The sequence below is a fragment of the Chelonia mydas genome, chromosome 7, assembly GCF_015237465.2.
Source record: "Chelonia mydas isolate rCheMyd1 chromosome 7, rCheMyd1.pri.v2, whole genome shotgun sequence".
Classification (NCBI taxonomy): domain Eukaryota; kingdom Metazoa; phylum Chordata; order Testudines; family Cheloniidae; genus Chelonia; species Chelonia mydas.
Genome location: NC_057853.1, coordinates 74,412,280 through 74,432,827, shown reverse-complemented (window position 1 = coordinate 74,432,827; position 20,548 = coordinate 74,412,280). Strand labels below are relative to the sequence as shown.

Here is a 20,548-nt window from a genome sequence, read left to right as displayed (position 1 = left end):
ATCCACCTTATCTCTGAAGAAACAGTGTCATTCAATATTTAGTTACTACAGTCAGAAACAAATATTACTGCTACCTAAGGCTAATCTTTAAGTAATGTTAAATGGCAGACTACCTACATGTAGTCAAGGAGTCTTTTCCCTGTTCACCGCTTAAGTTTCTATTTGACAAGTCATAATACCTCCAGGAATAAGGGGGTTCATTTGGATAAGGGTTTCTCTGAAAGCCATAAATGGGGTGCCACACTTGACTTATAATCTCTCTCAGGTATTACCCTACTTGAAAAGGAGTACCTCCCTTTACCCATTCAACTTAATGTATAAAGAGTTTAGTTTTCAAATGTCTAAACTTCTCCATCTTTCAGAGGATACACTGAAATTATTCCCACTATCCATTACTAAAATATTGGAGGTTGTTTGTAATGACAAATACTTCTGAAATGTCAGGGGTGGGCCTTGAATTTCCCAACATCTAATGCTACTCATAATTCAAAAGTATAGCTGGTCCTGTACTTCCCAATATGTGTGAACTGTGTTTCAAACATTATAAAGCAAGAGTAAAGTATATACCAAGTCCAGTGAGTCCTAACCCTGCTGAGGGCAAGATGTCCAAACCAGGACACGAGAGGCCAACAGGGCATGAGATTGTAGATGGATTTGTTGCTATGGTGACTCCATTACTTTCAAGTCCCAGGAGACGTTTCCTTGCCTCATACATATTTAAGGCATTTCGTTCGACACTTTTTACAATCACAGACTGCAAAAAAGAAATGAAACTGATATGAAGGTGTAATATAATTTCAAGAAAACACAATCTTACAATAATGCTTCAGAGCCACAGGCTTGGTCTACTCTGAAAAGTTATGTCAGCAGAGCTATGCTGGTCAGAGATATGAAAAACCACAACAGTGACCGACATAGCTTTGCTGACATAACCCCCAGTGTAGGTGGCGGTATGTCAATGGAAAAGGGCTTCTGTCGACATAGCTAACTTTGTTTGGGGAGGTGGCTGTTCCTACACAGATAGATAAACCCCTTCTCTGTCAGTGCTGGCTGCTTCTACACTATGGGGCTATGCCAGAAAAATTATGCCAGTATAATCTACAAACAGTGTAGACGACCCCCCCCCCGTAAAGTCATAACACAACTTAAAATAGCAGAAACACAATATCCATTAGTGCTTTTTCAGGCATTCAGCAGTTTGTGGCAAGGTTAGAACATTTTTCTTAATGTTTTTGTTCATCTTTAAAAGTGAAAACAGTCTCTCTCAGGAATATTGTTCATTTTTTTAATTAAATGAAGCTAATAAAGTTAGGAAGGATAATTATGGCCTGACTAGGATGATGGAATGGTTCTTTCTAACAGCTACTGTAAGCGTCCAAGCTCTATAGAGGGTAGCCAAGAGAGATGGTTGTTAGATATAGGAGTCTCATGTTTGCTTCCCATTACATTTACAAGAAACATGCTTCATGCAATAAACAAAAAACATGTCTCTCTTCTATTTGCACTAAATGCTATCTATTGAAGTCAATATAGGAGCCTAGGAGTACGAAATGAAAATGATTATTCCCTTTTATTGACTTGAAATGTTCCTACAGTTAGAATGAAAGCTGCTGACACAATGGAACATTCACCTGACATTTTACAGTTTGTTGTCAAGCATTTATACATAATGGATTGATTGGACAAGGATCTGAAAGTGATGAACTGGGTAGGTTTAAGGACAGGTGTCCTCAGTTTAAAAGGACACGTGTCCTTAATTCAACCATTACACGCTGTAAAAAATGATATGAACTAAGACTTCTCTTTTGCCAATCAGAATAGGCCTAGTGATTGTTAAAAATAACAGGGAGTTGTGTGACTTAAGATTTAATCCTGTAAACCAACTCAAGAGCAATTTTAGTTGTGACTACTTCCATTATCTTCTATGAAGGGTTTGCAGGATCAGTCACTTAGACAAATCAAAAAGTAAAGTAGTACTTGTGGCACTTTAGAGACGAACAAATTTATTTGAGCATAAGCTTTCGTGAGATACAGCTCACAAATCAGATGATCCAAATTTTGTCAAATATTTAATACAAAAAAAACCTGCTGTAGAACAGAGCTAGTATAGTATGGAACACTCAACCTGAAGACATTTTTGTAATTCACTGAAAAAAGGCATTTTAATTAGAAACTACTCAGCTTAAAGCTAATGAACTAAATTCTGCTCTTAATGTGTACAGCTTCACTGAAATCAAAGGATGGTAGCTCTTTGAACAGAACAGAATTTGGTCGTGTCATCAGTGAAGTACCAAAGTGAAGAAAAGACAAAACAGTGAATGGCTCCTTTAAATGCAATATCCAGGAATGAAGTGTTCAATATTTCATATAGTGTTATGGGGGTTTTGTGTACAGAGAACATACTTAATAGTTTACAAAAAACAGGTTAGGTTTTCACCAACCTTGCTTGGTTGTTTTGGCTTTGGTTTAATGCTGATGAAGACATCTAATTGTTCCATTAGCTGAGTTATAATCTGTGGTTCTATTTCAATTTCTTCCTTCATATCAAACATCAGCACAAGAGGAAGGCAACCCTGGAAAGTTAAATTCAAATGATAAAGTACGCTTGTACCAAATACAACATCGACTAAAACACAACGGTCAATATTTCCTGTCCTATGTAGCTCAAGATCTTAGCAGATCTGACTGGAATAGTAAGAATGAAATTCTACAAGATAAGTATTACCTCCTACAACACCAACGCTCAGAGAGCTTTCAGAGTAGCAGCTGTGTTAGTCTGTATCCGCAAAAAGAACAGGTGTAGTTGTGGCACCTTAGAGACTAACCAATTTATTTGAGCATAAGCTTTCGTGGGCTACAGCCCACTTCATCGGATGCATAGAATGGAACATATAGTAAGAAGATATTTAATTATCCCCTTATAGTTGGTATGGCTACTTCCACCTTTTCATGTTCTCTGTATCTATCATCTTCTTACTATATGTTCCATTCTATGCATCCGATGAAGTGGGCTGTAGCCCACGAAAGCTTATGCTCAAATAAATTGGTTAGTCTCTAAGGTGCCACAAGTACTCCTTTTCTTGTTCCTCAGAGAGTTTGACAGTTTGACATTTTGAGGATGTGATGGTTTGCTGAGTAAGAATCTCACCTCATAGTGAACAAAGATTAACTCATGGGTTATATACATTCACTATCCAAAATTATAGGATGTTGGAAGGATCGACTTTTGAAAGTATGTACTGTCTAATTGCCACAAACTATTGTCAAGAGAATAGTTAGCAGTACCATTATTTGGTCATATTGTTAACCTTAAAATCATATTTGGGGTGAGGGGAAAAAGAATGTTATAACTGTGAAAAAGAAAATCCCTCTGGATTGTAAAATCTTTAATAAAATTTCCCTTTGCCTCACCACTGAGTAGCTAAATCTGTATTTTCAGAGATTAAGCTGCAACAATTTCGCAATTCAAGAGGTTTTAAAATACGACAACACTGAGAAGAAAACAATTATCATGTAGAGAGTAGCAAATGCGTGCTGCATACTGTGCAAAAAAGGAAAGAAAACATGATTTGTCACCCCAACAATATCAGTTCTGCATAATCACACATTTATATTTTCTTTCCAAAGGGTTTCAAAGTCTCCATAGACTGTACAAGAATCACTTCATCCACCAAGCAATGCAACCAGGAAAACAGCAGCAGTTCAACATAGTAAAATTACACTATTCAGCAGTTTAGAGCAGAAAGTGAAGGCAGAAGCAGGAAGCCAAGCCACTTATTTAGGTGTATAAATACGGAGAGCTCTTTCTGAAAATCTCGGCCATAGTATTTTGTCATATTTGACTCTTTTGTTTTACTACCTTTGCACTTCCCTACCAAACTACTTATACTCCATTCCCTTCATTTCCCTAAAACCTAGCCCTTCATTTATGAAAATATTATTTTGGTAGCTGGTAGGTGCCCAGCACTTTTGAAACATCTGACTACTCACATAGGTGCTTGAATATGGACTTTGCAGCTCTGAATTTAGGCACCTATTTTTTAAAAAAAACCCTGGCATATGTTTAATTTTTTTAAAGAGATTATATTCAGATAACTAACAATGTATAAAAGAAAATACCCTCCAAGTTCACCAAAGTTCAAAAGGGATATCGGGAGAAATGAAAAGCAGATAAGAGTGCTTCAAAATAATCCAAGATGGTCAAAAGTTACAGGTTGGTCCATATAACTACTTGAAGCTTAAGCAAACAGAAAACCACACTATTTTAGGGGACCAACTTTGGGAAGACTATGAAAAACAGATTGACTTCAGAAAGTCAACTTGGCTGAAGAAGCCATAGTCATGAATAACACATTCAAATCAATAATCCCCACTATAACCCATTTTGTTGTGGTAAGAAAAATGCTGAGCACATGTCATACTTGGATTTTCCAACAGCTTTTGTAAAGCCAAAAATGTAATTATTCAATAAGCATTTGAATAAACAAATTCAACTAAAAGTCAAGAAAACAAAACAGCCCAAAATTGAAATTTTACAATCTGGAAGTAAGTTTTAATAAGCGTGCAACATGATTTGGTGGCTGGACAGTAGTTTTGTTATGTTTATAACACCTGGGGGATGGTATTGGAAAAAAGGAAAGAAAGCAAATATGCCCAACCAGAAGGAAGCCAGTGCTAAATGGGAAGGCTTCCCCCCCCAAAAAGCAAGTTTTTTCATGGACCAGAGAGTGTTCTTTGAGGGAGATTAAAGAAACAAAACTAACTTTTCAATATGAAAAATAAATTAATACTCTAATGTTATGAGCAAATGGATCATAAATACAATTTTATGCAGTCATTGAAATTAAGTTTCTTGATCTACTGATTAGTGATACTAAATACTGAGAAAAAGACAGATGAATAGGAAAAACCAAACAAACCCCCCAGAAGACAACATGCTGAGCTTTTAACTGTTGACTTCTTTAAAAAAAAAACAAAACAACTCTGTCAACTCAAGATAGCAATAAGTTTTTATTTTGAGTCACAATATACACTTGCTTTTCTTTTATGGTTTGCCATTTACCAGTTTCTCATATGGACATTATCTTAACAGCCATATTGGGACACTAGAGGTTCATAAAGATCAAAATGTGTAAGCTAGTGGCAAAGTGATGTAGTTCTCTGATCAGCACACATCTGGAATGTGGAAGGTTTTCCAAGTCAGAATTTAAGGGTACCTGCAATTTATATATCAATATAAATCATGGCCTTTTCGGTGAGTAAACTTGTGTACAACTTGTGTTAATGTCAGGTTTATATTAACATTTACATTTAAGAATAATGCAAATTAACTTTTAATACACAAAATGTATGCATCTTATAAAAAGGAATGTAATACATGTTATTAAAATCTTGTTTGCCATGTTTGTGTCACATTAAATAATCAGTACATTGGACACATATGGGAATCAATATAAATAATTAGTTTACATCCACAATATTAGTTTCTCAATTTCATTTTGTGAGTGGTGAATTGCTTTTAAAAGTTATCAATATTACTGTGTAGTTTATCCAATCTTTATAGCCTAAAAGAAACATACATATCACCTACCCCAAAGGGTTGAGCATATTGATCTCTTCGTGGCTTTTGGAAGCTCATCCACCGGCCCGCACCGCTTCCCGCAGCCCCCATTGGCCTGCATTGGCGAACCGCAGCCTGTGGGAGCTGCGATCAGCCAAACCTGTGGATGCGGCAGGCAAACAAACCGGCCCGGCCCGCCAGGGGGCTTACCTTGGCATGTCAAAGGTTGCCGATCCCTTACAGTATCATGCACTTCAGTAGTTCACAGGAAGCTTGCTTAGGCTACCTATTTTGTCTTTGTTGATTTTAGGGAGCCATGTAAAGTTTGCTTATAGAAATTGTCAAGCTCAGAGAAATGGCTACATGGGAAAACAGTTCACACTGTTGTATATTTTGCCATCAAATCCATTATTACAAAAATCATGAGATAGTTTCATTGTCTAGCTCAGAGACAACATTAGCACCTATTTGGCCTGCTTCCAGGAAAGATGGAAGCAGCCAATATTAAATCTGACTATAGCTAGACAGCTTCTGGTACCACAGAAGTCTCAAAAATATAGAAATTTGAGTCCACTGAATGGAGCCAAAAAACACTGTGTTGAAATTTATTATAGAAGATCCAAGGAATGAATGCAGCTATTTATGCCATGCAGCTGACCAGGTTAAATAAAGTAGTTAAAAACTTTTAAGTTAGTAAATATCTCTTGCTCCTAATTTTTAATCTCTCTCTCTCTATATATATATAATGTGTGTGTATTTTTATATATATATATATATATATATATATATATATATATATATATATACACACACATATATATATATATATACACACACATATATATATACACACACACACACACACACACACACACATATATTTCATTAGTTTCTCCTTTTAAAAATATGTTCAGTTTTGTCATATCACCTAGCAAATATAGGGACTCTAGCATACAAAAAATAAGTGGACATTTTTAATGTAACACTTGCTTTTAAAAACATGTTATAGCTATAAAATTGGAAACATGAGTAAATATTTCAAAACATATGGAACAATGCCAGGTTGAACAAACTAAATCTCAATTTGTTCCTCAGTTTAGGTCAGTATACTTCTTAAGGGCTATAGATTTCCTGTAGCTCTGAGCACACAGAAATTAGCGGTGTTTTACCACCAGAAAGTTGAATTTTGCAATATTCTAAAAACCTTTCAATAGTTTCTGATGTTTCTTTCCTCCATGCAGCAAAGGTTATTTGAAAATTTATATGTAATTCTCATTTATGTTTTGGGGCACTACTGTCTCCCCTATCTTCTTCAGCTTGAATGACAATGGAAGTAGCATACTTTGAAGCTCACTGATGATATACATAGAATAGCTGTCTCTCAATATTTATAAGCATGTCTGTTCAGGAATAAATACACTATTTGATTATATTATTTATAATACAGATAACCATGTACACACACACTCCCTCTAGAGGCTCTCTCTCAGTTCAGATGGAGTATGTATGTTGGGGTGGTAAATGAAGGACGAATAGCTCAAAACAGTACAGACATGGGGTTTTAGACGTCAGTAATATAAGGGCTTGCAATACTTATGTCTCTAATACAAACTTCATTTTTTATTTTTATTCATTAATTGTATATACTTATCTAGTGCAATGAGGTTACATCTACAAGTGATATTCCTGCGTTTTCTGTATGTTAGTCTTGATCATATGTTGATCTTGATCATTGGACAAATGACCAGGGAAGAGTATAAAAATGTTGCTCGGGCATGTAGGAATGAAATCAGGAGGGCCAAATCGCACCTGGAGCTGCAGCTAGCAAGAGATGTTAAGAGTAATAAGAAGAGTTTCTTCAGGTATGTTGGCAACAAGAAGAAAGCCAAGGAAAGTGTGGGCCCCTTACTGAATGAGGAAGGCAACCTAGTGACAGAGGATGTGGAAAAAGCTAATGTACTCAATGCTTTTTTTGCCTCTGTCTTCACGAACAAGGTCAGCTCCCAGACTGCTGCGCTGGGCATCACAGCATGGGGAGTAGATGGCCAGCCCTCTGTGGAGAAAGAAGTGGTTAGGGACTATTTAGAAAAGCTGGACGTGCACAAGTCCATGGGGCTGGATGCACTGCATCCGAGAGTGCAAAGGAGTTGGTGGCTGTGATTGCAGAGCCATTGGCCATTATCTTTGAAAACTCATGGCGATCGGGGGAGGTCCCGGATGACTGGAAAAAGGCTAATGTAGTGCCCATCTTTAAAAAAAGGGAAGGAGGAGGATCCTGGGAACTACAGGCCAGTCAGCCTCACCTCAGTCCCCGGAAAAATCATGAAGCAGGTCCTCAAGGAATCAATCCTGAAGCACTTACACGAGAGGAAAGCGATCAGGAACAGTCAGCATGGATTCACCAAGGGAAGGTCATGCCTGACTAATCCAATCGCCTTCTATGATGAGATTACTGGTTCTGTGGATGAAGGGAAAGCAGTGGATGTATTGTTTCTTGACTTTAGCAAAGCTTTTGACACGGTCTCCCACAGTATTCTTGTCAGTAAGTTAAAGAAGTATGGGCTGGATGAATGCACTATAAGGTGGGTAGAAAGTTGGCTAGATTGTCGGGCTCAGCGGGTAGTGATCAATGACTCCATGTTTAGATGGCAGCCGGTATCAAGTGGAGTGTCCCAAGGGTCGGTCCTGGGGCCGGTTTTGTTCAATATCTTCATAAATGATCTGGAGGATGGTGTGGATTGCACTCTCAGCAAATTTGCGGATGATACTAAACTAGGAGGAGTGGTAGATACGGTGGCAGGTAGGGATAGGATACAGAGGGACCTAGACAAATTGGAGGATTGGGCCAAAAGAAATCTGATGAGGTTCAACAAGGATAAGTGCAGGGTCCTGCACTTAGGACGGAAGAATCCAATGCACCGCTACAGACTAGGGACCGAATGGCTAGGTAGCAGTTCTGCGGAAAAGGACCTAGGGGTGACAGTGGACGAGAAGCTGGATATGAGTCAACAGTGTGCCCTTGTTGCCAAGAAGGCCAATGGCATTTTGGGATGTATGAGTAGGGGCATAGCCAGCAGATCGAGGGACGTGATCGTTCCCCTCTATTCGACATTGGTGAGGCCTCATCTGGAGTACTGTGTCCAGTTTTGGGCCCCACACTACAAGAAGGATGTGGAAAAATTGGAGAGGGTCCAGCGAAGGGCAACAAAAATGATTAGGGGTCTGGAACACATGACTTATGAGGAGAGGCTGAGGGAACTGGGATTGTTTAGTCTGCGGAAGAGAAGAATGAGGGGGGATTTGATAGCTGCTTTCAACTACCTGAGAGGTGGTTCCAAAGAGGATGGTTCTAGACTATTCTCAGTGGTAGAAGATGACAGGACAAGGAGTAATGGTCTCAAGTTGCAGTGGGGGAGGTTTAGGTTGGATATTAGGAAAAACTTTTTCACTAGGAGGGTGGTGAAACACTGGAATGCGTTACCTAGGGAGGTGGTACAATCTCCTTCCTTAGAAGTTTTTAAGGTCAGGCTTGACAAAGCCCTGGATGGGATGATTTAATTGGGGATTGGTCCTGCTTTGAGCAGGGGGTTGGACTAGATGACCTCCTGAGGTCCCTTCCAACTCTGATATTCTATGATATGGTAATTTTCTTTGTCACATGAGATAACAAACAAACTCCAATCATAATGCACCCAGTCTTGGCAGTCACAGCTCTAGGTCATACCCCATACCTCTCCTAGAAGTCTATATTAAACTCAGAAACTGTGACTAACGTAAAGATAAAGAATACTATACTACAGATTATGTTTACTATGAAAAGCTTAACATTCAAGCCTTAAAACAAACTCACTAGTGATAGCTATAACTAATTGTAAAACTTGAAAACATTACGCAAAAAGTGGCTAAAGAGATTGTTATGATGTGGCTAGTTGAATCAGTTATTTCTTTTAAAAAAACCTAACCCATTTTATTCTCAGTGAGGTTTAACACAAATATGCCACTTGCAGAAATAATGATCAGTTACTAAACACCTTAACCAAATGTCTATTAATTACTTGAAATCCTTTTGTGTCACTGTATCAGAGTTCTGTATCGGTCCTAATCCCCAATTGTCACTGTTATGAGACTAATATTGTTGTTCTTAGTATTACAAGACCACCTACAGGCCGCAGTCAGCTGCACTAGCGGCTCATTAAGTTTGTACCTGTAAAAACAAAAATATCCCCCCCAATATGGTTAGCCTTGTTAAAGAAATAGTACTGCTAATTAGAACTGGCCAAAGCTCAGGGAGATTTGGTTTGCAAGGGATATTGTTATTCACAATATTGCTTTTGTTCTGATTTGGAAAAAAAAAAAAGGCAAATTTCTGGTGAACAAGAGATCCCCAATAATTTTGTTTAAAGAACACTGAAATATGTTGTTCCTGAAACAAAATAGGAAATTAACATTCCTGTCAATTTCACTTAGCTGCTCCATAACAGTGAGCCTGACTGGGTTCTCACGATTGCTAGCCCTGAGAGTTCCAGCTCCAGACAGGGCTCTCCCAAGGATGCTGCTATGGAGCTTAGCAGCCCCAAGAAACCTTGCAGTAACCAGGGCTCCTGTTGTGGAGTAGAAAGTCCGCCACCTGCAGACTCCTGGCTCCAGGGGGTGGTAGGCTCCATGCCTCAGTGATGGGAGCTTGCCATCCCCCTGAGCTGCAAGGGAAACCTGTCTATTTCTTGATGTGTAACGGATTCAGAACAAAACATTTTGGTCCAGCAAATTGGCATTTTCCAAAGAAACTGTTTCACTGGAAAATTTCTGACAGTTCTACTGCTAATGTAGTCCACAAAACTAAAGAATGTAGAACCTGCTAGGACGTAAGCAAGTGTCTCCAAGGTATCTGATCATCTCCTACTTCCAAGGAAACCTGCCCTAAAAAAGATCATTTGGTCCACCCATATGCCAAGCAACCTCTCTCACTGGCTCCAGAAAAGCTGCTCACTTATCACACTAACAAAACGATGGGAAAAAAAGAGGTGGTTGGACATTAATGGAAGAAAAGAACTGCTTATCTCAATTTCTGCCTTCTAATCGGTATCACCACCATCATAACCAATTTTAATTATGTCATTCATATTGGCAACGCATCTTTTATCATGATAGTATATAACACATTTATTAAGAAAATCAGATAGAAGACAACTACAATTCATAGAAACCATTTCATAAGACACACTGTCAGAAGATGAGCGCTCATCTCAATCAGTATTCTGTTATGTAAATAAATATTATTTCTTCTGCTCCAGTACAGAAAGTCATTTGCATTTGAATCATAAATACACAAGAACTGATGGTATTTTCTTTTAGTTATTTGACATTTTTCATACAGATGTCACTGAAATATTTACCATGAGATATTGTCTGGCAAGACAGACTGACTCAATAGTGCCCTGGAGGTAGACAGTAGATTTCTTTTGTGGGTTACTGGGGTCAGGGAAGTGGATCTGAGCACCAGTTCTCTGCATGATATGTTTGATGTTACTGCCATTTCGACCCATCATAAAGAGATGATGCTGTGCTGCAATATCTAGCTGCGTGCTCACAGGGATTGCAGAGGCCAGACTGCCAGCCAGGTGTTCCAGAAGCATGGCTGTTCCTTCCTACAGACAAATAGGAGAAAATACCTTATAGAGAAACAACCAAAACTGCACAGCGGTGGATACAAAATAAGAATTTCATCAGATTCTTCAAGATTCTTCAATCAAGATTACACTTGATTTAGACACCACACATTTCACATTCCAGAATAAGTAAGCAGCAACATACAAAGGATTTACTAATGTTAAAAAAAAAAGCAATTTACTATTCTGGTTGAAATCAAGTTAACTTGTAATTCAGAAAGAGTTGGACTGTACCTAACTTATCTTGAACTGCATCTGAACTCCACTGAACTCAAAGGAAGTTAGGTGCTTTGGAAAATCCCATTGGGTACCTATCTGGATCTTTAGGCACCTAAATACCTTTAAAAATCTGGCCTTTAATGTCTTGGCCTCAGTCCTGCCCCTGGTTCCACAAAGGGGGAACCTGTGCCCACATGCAGTCATACTGAAGTCAATAGGGGTATATCTGAACAAATCTAGTTGCAAGATTTGACCCTTGTTTAGGTCTATGAAGCCCTAATTGACTTGAAACCTACCTACTTGACACCACCTTCCCTCTCTGTGCCATACTGCCACAGCTGTCATCCACAGAAGGACTCAAGCTGGAGCTCCCTTGCTTTTAGCTTAAAAGTCTGTTAACAACATGTCCTGAGTGATTGGCCCCTTCCATGTCTTTTGAATTCATTGTTTCCCCCTTTGTCTGAAATAGCCCAAATTTGTTGGCCTTTAGGGTATATTGCAAGTCCACCTATTTAACCAGGCATTTGGGGAGGGCTCAGGTATGTGCGGGTTAGGATTTGGTTTGTTCATTGGTTTACATTTTTTGCTTACTTGCTGTTTCTGATGGTAGGTGAGATTGGCCCCTGCTCTGGTATAGCAGTTTTTAATTTTGGCTTGTGATATTAATCATTTCTCAGAGTGCTAAAGCCTGAGTAAGGTCTCTGATATATTTAAAATTTAAACTGAAGTAAACATATAAAATTAGGTTTCAAAGTGAAAATGTTCTTCTGTACATACACAAATCCTATTTTATAAAAAAAACCAACACCCTAAAACATTTAAGATCAGTGCATCCAAATTGTTAAAAGCTATAATAATAAATGCCTTCCTGATCAACCAGGGTATTGCAACAAGACACCATTTAAGCAACTAAGTTTTTACACATTTAGGATATCTGGAATAACTTTCGTGAAATGTATTACCTTCACAGCACTAGTATTATTCTGTGATCCTCTGACAATGACAGTAGCACCGTACATTCGAGAACGTTGTTTAAAGGAAACTGAAATGTTATAAGTCTGTGATATATGCTGAATTGTGGGAGAATTAGGATCTGGGATGGGTTGGAGAATTCCAGCTATGGGTAATTCAAACATAAGTACCAAAGGAAGCAGCTCCTAGAGTGAGATTGAGGGAAAAAAAAACCACAGCATGTATTCGAAGCACAATCACTTTTACTCAGCCTACCACAACTTTAATAAAAATTCAGAATTTTCTGTCACTCCGCTGTGATAACATTTAGAATATCTACAGTCTCCCTGAGCTTTCTTTACAGAAACCTAAGTTTGGTGACATCATCCAAGGCAAGTTGTTTGCTATCAGAAACAAATAGAAAAAATTCATTACCTTGTTGGGGAAAAAGTGTGAATGTCATACTTTGTTAGAAAAATTGCAAAAAAGCCACAGTTTTTTTTGCAACGAAAGAAAGTTAAAAAAAAACAAAAACAAAAAAACCCCATGGCATTCCCACACTCTTCTATACTTACATACATATATTGAGCTACATTTGTGAAAATTCATGCGGGGATCTTGCTCCATGGTGGGATGGCTGGGGTTAGAAAAACAATGACTTTTTATGGAAAAGTCCTATAAGTTGTGGTTTCTGTCACAACCATCATAGCCATCAAACATACAGCCTTAATGTATGTATAAGTATAGAACATTAAAATGTCCATAATGTGTCATATGGTTCAAAATACAGTTGTGTGAGATACATATAAAATCAAAAGAGATTGAGTGTTATGATGGGGGAAATGAGTGCAGAATGCGATTGGTGGGGATGGATTTATTTTGCTACAGTCCATCACATTAGCTTTTTCTATTGCATATAACAGTTAAAATTCAATCAAAGGCAACTAAATTACCTCTGCAGAGGGAGAATTTACTACATAATTCTTAGTAAAAGGACTGCAAGATCAAATCTGGTTCATATAGCTGACACTAAATTCAGGCTTTACATCAGTTTAGGTAACATAAGGTGACTAAACGAGAGTCACTTCAGTGTTTTGTAGTTTGTCCACGTGAATGCTAACATTCTTAATATATTTGTAACATGTGTGCACACAACTCATGAGCCCTTTATGCTCATTTTGCTTTATTATTTAAGATCTGCTAATTAAAAAGAACAAACAAACGAATGTTCATCGTGAATATTGCTGACATTTTCTTGCAATTTTGGGTTTTATGATATGATCTGCATCAGGATCACAACACAGAGCCAGTCAATCCTAGAATACTCAGAACTGAACTATCATTTCCCACTCCTATCCCTCAACTTCTTCTATCTCCAGTGCCTTTGAGATGTGAGTTACAGAAATACAAAGTTACCCGTATTCTAACTCTGGCAGACTCCACTCCAGCTGGCTGTCCTGCAATAGACACCTGAAAAAGTCAGAACACAGACAACATAGTATCAAGTTTTCATATAAAGTATCTGAAAAATTCTCCAAATATTTGTTATTTTTGACATGTATTGTACTTCTGTTGGTGTCTAAGGCATTTTTTAAAACAGTAGTTGAAAACTGAATCCCTCCAGTAAAGGGTTACTTTTGTATACTGATTTTTATGCTACAAAACTCTTACAACATACTGAAAACTTTGAACAAATAATGGAAGAAACTATAATCAAAATTCAACATAGCCATAGACTTTTAAAAGACCTAAAAGTCGCAATATTACAACAAAAAAACTTCAAAAACAGACTCCAATGAGAGACTGCTGAATTGGAATTAATTTGCAAACTGGACACCATTAAATTAGGCTTGAATAAAGACTGGGAGTATATGGGTCATTACACAAAGTAAAACTATTTCCCCATGTTTATTTTTCCCCCGTACTGTTCCTCACATGTTCTTGTCAACTGCTGGAAATGGCCCATCTTGATCATCACTACAAAAGGGTTCTTTCTGCCCCCCCCCCCCCCCCGGTAATAGCTCACCTTAACTGATCACTCTTGTTATAGTGTGTATGGTAACACCCATTGTTTCATGGTGTGTGTGTGTGTGTGTGTGTGTGTGTGTGCGCGCGCGCGCGCTATATTTTCCACTGCATGCCTCCGATGAAGTGGGTTTTAGCCCACGAAAGCTTATGCTCAAATAAATTTGTTAGTCTCTAAGGTGCCACAAGTACTCCTCGTTCTGCAACTGTATATTAGTCCTTAAGGTTGATATTGAACATGTAATACATATTTTTTTTAAATGACATCCTAAGTTGCCACTGGGAGTTTTATTGAACTTGCCACTTAAAAAAAGCCAGAATAAATTATTAGTATGCTACAATGACAGACTGAAAAGTAAAAATGATCTTTAAATTTGGTATTATAGAACAGCAAGATTCTTTTTGATGTATTATAATTCAACAATCAACCTTCACTCTAATAACCACTATAAAGTTGAACTGCTTTCATCAGATGTTTTCATTTTTGTTAGACATCTACAAACTTTAGTTTCTAAATAACTTTTAACATGCCAAAAACACCTAGAAATTTTAAAAATAAACAAACATCAGTAATCCAGATGCCCTGCTTCTCTACCACTTTCTTATACTGAATGATTGTCTTCTGAATATTTGAAAGAATTTGATAAACACATCACTAATTGTCCCTATCTATTCATAAAGGAGAACCTTTTGCAAAAACAGATTTTCTTTCAGTCCACCTAGAATAATCCACTGATTTCCACATCCGATTTAGATATGAAGAGTTAATTTCCATAACCATCAATGTATACAAGCCAGGCAAAAAATAATTAAAACAAAAATAATTATATAATACCTTAAAAATGGAATAAGCAGCTTATATTAATAAGCATATATACTCAGACTTTAAGGCCAGAATGGGACCATCATGATCATCTACTACTTTGCCTTGTCCCCTCAGAGTCAGTGACTCTTGTTCTTCATCTCTGTAACAGAGTGCAGCTGCCCTCCTGGCTCCTGCCTCTGCTAGGCCCAGATAAAGTCACTCCGAGACCCCTGGGTTCTGAAACCACTGGTGCTTTTATTTACAAGTTTGTGCTCCTACCACCTTCTCACTATACATCTCTGCGTTCCTTGTGTCTGAACCCAGGAGGGAAGGGCTTTCTCCCTGCCTGCACTCCCTCACTCTCCTCCGTCCCACCATCCCAGCTTCCTTCTTTCCAGCCTCTTATATAGCCCTGGGCTAATTGGGCTGGCAGCTGGCCCTCATTCCCCAATTAGGGCAGGTTCTTACCAGCCAGCTCCTCTTTATTCACCTAAATGGGGCTAGCATGGCAGGGGGCTGATTCTGCAGTCTTTCTAATCAGCACCCGATCACAGTCTCCAAGCATTCTTGTCAAGCGCATCTGCCAAGCTGACGTCGACCTTCTTCATCATCCCAAAACACCCTTTTCTGTGTCTTTCTCATGGTCTTTGTACTGTGACGACTAGCTATTGTACTTTCTGTTCAACTTATCCCTTATCTCACACCATCCAGCCATCTCAGTAGATACTCCCTCAGCTTTCCTGTGATGAGGGCTTCTCGTATCATAGCTTGTACCACTTCATTGCATAGTCTATCAGCTCTTGTCTTACCCGGAATCCATCTGAACATTCTCATTTTGGCAGTGGAAGAGGTTGTTCTTCTCTTCCTGATTGGCTAGCATTTTGACTCAAATGTCACAGCGGGCCTAATCATGATCTTACACACTTTGGTCTTTAGTTTATTTGGCATATTCTTATAGCAGAAAATTCCTGTCTACTCCCTTCATTTACACCACATGCTCTTCATGTGGCTCTGTAACAGAGCGCTGAAGCCTAACAGATGGGACAGCACTCTGATCACTGTGGCCTCAAGTAGTTCCCTCCGGTTACGGCTGACTGAGGAAATAGGAAGTAATTAGTTAATCAGATAGGAAGGCTGGATGAGTTAAGGAACTAATTGGCTCATCAGATGACTAGCTTGATAAAAGGCAGGAAGGAAGTGTTGGGAAGTAAGGGGCAGGGAGGGAGAACAGGGCTAGCTGGCTGTGCCCAGTCTGAAGGAGATCCGAAGGAAGGGAGATCTCTTTTCCTCCCATGGCACTGATGAACAAAGCTGAAGGAAATTAGGTCATAAGTATTAGATCTGTTGTATTGCACTGTACAGGAGTTGCTGGAGAGGACCTGAATAAATTATACAAAGAGGACACAAAAGAATGTGTCCCATCATGGCTCAACAACGAACTGAGGCATCTAAATTGTTGAACAGATTAACTCTATACCACCTAATTTTACTGGCTTCTCATTGTCCCTCTCAAATGAAGCATCACATATTCTGTCTTTTGTTGGCTGATTCGTAAGCCATTTTCGTCTAATGCAGCCCTTCAGGGGCCTCCTTCTAAACCTCTTTCCAGTGTGTTATCTTCATGGGACAACATGCTATCAGCAAAAAGCAGGCTTCGTGGAGCCTCTCTCCTAATCTCCTACATTAAGGTGCCAATTCTAATCACAAACATGAATAGTGATCCTTGATGTAGACCTACTCTCCCAGAGAATGATTCACTGTAACCACAGTTGCTTCTCACTGCTGTTTTGCTACCCTCATACCTGTCCATGATAGTCTGAAGATGCGTCTCCAGCAGATTGTCTGACTGCAGGCGCCACCATAACAATTCTCTAGAAATATATACTGTAAAAATATAAATAAAATATGAAATACTTACTTGGTTGCTCTTTTCTGCTTGGTTATTCCTATTTGAGTCTGGAAAATGGATGTGACATCCTGTTTCTTCCATCACTTTTTTAATGTTATTGCCGCCTTTGCCAATCACATGAGAATGTTCTGTATGTGAAACATCCATCTTCAGGGTGACTCGATTACTCTAGAGGCCAAAACATCTATTTATTATTGGATTTTTCAGTGTGGAATAGTTTAACATCACTATTTTGCAGTAAATTACATGTATACAACTATATTATAGACAGTTAGGTCACCAGAATATTTTGACAATGGCTTATTGTCGACTGAATTAAGACTTGTTTAATACTGGAACTTTATATTTAATTGCTAAACCATTAATATTTTCTTTTCTTCCTGATAAGGAAATCAGTGTGGACCCAAATACATTAGACTCCTATAATACCTGTTTCACAAATGGCAAAACACTTTTAAAGAAAGGTGGATGAGAGTTGCACTAGACTAAGAAACATCAACAGAAGTATTGATGTGTGTCAGTTTACTCAAGGTAAGATGTACTTTTTAGTTTTCAAACTTCCAGATTAAGAGTTAGAAACATGGTGTTTTAATTCTCTTAAATTAAAATCTAGCTTTCAGATTTCAGGATTCTTATCATATGGTTCTTTTTTGGTTGAGTCTATAATTCTGCCATTTAAAATAAGGCATAAAGTAGTCTGATGCAAATAATTTTTTAAAGTCTAAATGCAAAGACAGCTCTCATTCTCGAGTAAGCAAAGTGGTTTAATGAAATGGTATGTTTTACTCTGAAGACCTCTGGTGAACTTTAGGTCACCAGACATCTAGGACAGAAATGACTGCCACCGCACAGGAGAAGCCCATAATTAGAACAGTGCAAGTCTGGTGGTGGGGGAGGGGAGATTTAAGAAGTAGCTGGCCTCATACAGTATCTAGCTCCAGTTCATGTGGCTCAGACTATTAAAACTAACATTTTAAAAACAGAATACAACACAATAATAAATTCATGGTTTTTAAAAAGTGTTTAAAACAAGAATTGTTTTCTGGCACTTTCTGTGCAACTGGACCACTGTAAAATATATATATATATTGAGGGGTATCAGGGTTATCCATTTGGCCTGGGGAGCATAAAAGAGGAAGACAAACTGGAGGTAGGGGGAAATCTGAGGAGTACAAGGTTCATTCCACAGCAGTTTAAAGTCTACTAGGTGTTCAGTGAACTAAAATCAATCCTTTGCCACAAACTCACATGCAGTATACTGTGCTATAGAAAGGTGGTATGTGCTAACAAATTACCTATGTGAAACAGCTAGACACACTCTTATTGGCCAATTCTCAAAGGGAGTATTTCCCAACTTCTTTTTTGCTCAAAATATCAGAACAGCTATTTCTGATGCAACTGGTTGGAAATTGTAACTTACACACACACAATTCTCCCTCCCCAGGCAAAATGGGGAACTCCTTGTCTCCCAGGTGGGTCCCCACCTCCTGCTTCCCTGCTAAATGGAAGAATGAGTGTGTGCGAGCATGGAAAGCTGAGTTAATGGATTTGAGGTGTGGTCTTGAGATCAGCAGTCTTTCTCAAGCTACTATGTGTATGTCTTTCTCATACTCCCACCAGACCCTGGCCTTCTATCCCACACTCTGACCAGCTAAAGTGAATCTTTCTCCTGACCTTGGCATGTAGTTCCCTGCTTGTCTCCCATCATGACCATACACAGTTCAACACTCGAGCCCATATCTCATGGAAACCACTTTTAATAATTGAAATAATTTCAACACAAGGCCTTACCCAAAACTAATCAAAGGCACCAGGTGCTGGTGAGACCATCAAACTATACTAAAAATGGAGTTTCTGAGTCAAGTCATTTGAGAGTTATGACAGACAAACATAAAAAGGTAGGAAAGTGTTCAAATAATGAGGTCACCTCATGCTTTGAACCCTCACTTCTCCCAAGTACGTCTTCATATTTGCTTCATGCCATTGGTGTGGAGACTCAAGAAGAAGGTGACCCACTTAAAAGTCACCATGGCTCAAAATGAGTGCCAATTCTAATAGGTACAATATAACGAAATTTTCAACTCTATGATGAGCATCCAGCCTTTATATTTAGCTTTCATAAACCTGTTTGGACTCGCTTTAAAATGGACAGAGGTAAGATAATGATCTCCATTGGACTTGTAATTTTAAACAGGATACACAATTCTCTCCAGTATACTTGTGGTCACAGACCTGGGCCTAAAAGTCCCCAAATACCTATCTATCTCCTGGACCATCATGGAATCTTAAGCCCTACAGCATGTTTTCAGTATAGAAAAGTCTTTGAAAAGATTTGCGGATAAGATTATCTCCATAAAATTAAAAATTACCCTACGAAATGAAAAGTTCTCAATCAGTTTGAGGTCAAGGCTTAACTCAACAGCCTATGTCCCACTACTAGGTTTGAAACGCTAACAGCAGCACTGAGGATAAGGGAGAAAGAGGGGATTTAGACAAAGATGTCAAAACTGTCTTGCTGAATCTGTGCATTTTGAACCTGAATAATAAACTGACTCTTCCTTTTGGACTCAGTGAGATTAGTTTAGCTTTTTCTTTTGAGCATTACCTTGCATTTTTAATATCAATTCCACTTTCGAAATAACCTTTTAGTTCTCAGTTTGTTTTTCTGTTATATTAGTGTTTGTCCTACACCTAAGCATTTACATATAGAATGCTTAGATCACCAGAACATCTAAGTGCAGAGAGAATGACTTGTCAATTTATAATTTTGTCAAACACTTGATCTGTGAACATAAGAGACTCCCCCAGCCACTTATTTAGTAAGCCTCATTGTAGTCAAGCATTTCATTTCTGAAATATCATAACATTAGGAAAACACACCATGCTTTCCACAATTCTCTACTACAAAATTGGCCACACAATCTACTACTTGAAGTGGAGTTTGACTGCATTTTTTTAAAAGAGAAAACTCAGTTCAAGTTTTTAGCCAATATGATAAGGAAAATCTCCCCCCAAATGTGAATGGAATGGAACCAGAAACAGTGTCGTCTTCTTAAGTCTGCACAAAACTGAAAAACAGTTTAAAACAGAAGTGTATTGAATTCAGTATCAATACACACACACACACACACACCCCGCCCAAGGGACACTTTACTAATCATATTATTCATTTTAATGTACAATTATAATAAAAGCATCTGCTTTTAAATTTACTGTAAGTTGCTGCAGAATTCAGTGTCACTATGGCATGGAAATAGGGGCCTGCGCACAGGATTTCGGCCCAGGACTCAATTTTTAAACTAATTTTCTTCTTACTTTTGTGTCCAAGACAGACATGATCTTCTCCTTAGCTTCTTTAACATTTTCTTTTTTTCCAGAGACTTTAATATGGGGATCTAAATAAAGAGAAGAAA

General features: G+C 38.3%; 1 protein-coding gene across 1 annotated transcript in view; it reads right to left on the bottom strand.

Annotated features, from left to right (window-relative positions):
• The window catches only part of BICC1 (BicC family RNA binding protein 1), a 226,618-nt gene that overhangs the window by 25,243 nt on the left and 180,827 nt on the right, over positions 1-20,548 (bottom strand). Inside the window, exons 4-10 of the mRNA XM_037904912.2 lie at positions 20,451-20,530; positions 17,145-17,303; positions 13,813-13,866; positions 12,408-12,602; positions 10,954-11,205; positions 2,442-2,573; positions 568-754 (exon numbers count right to left, since the gene is read on the bottom strand). Of these exons, the coding sequence (XP_037760840.1) occupies positions 568-754; positions 2,442-2,573; positions 10,954-11,205; positions 12,408-12,602; positions 13,813-13,866; positions 17,145-17,303; positions 20,451-20,530 (1,059 nt within the window). The remainder of the gene's footprint in view (positions 1-567; positions 755-2,441; positions 2,574-10,953; positions 11,206-12,407; positions 12,603-13,812; positions 13,867-17,144; positions 17,304-20,450; positions 20,531-20,548) is intronic.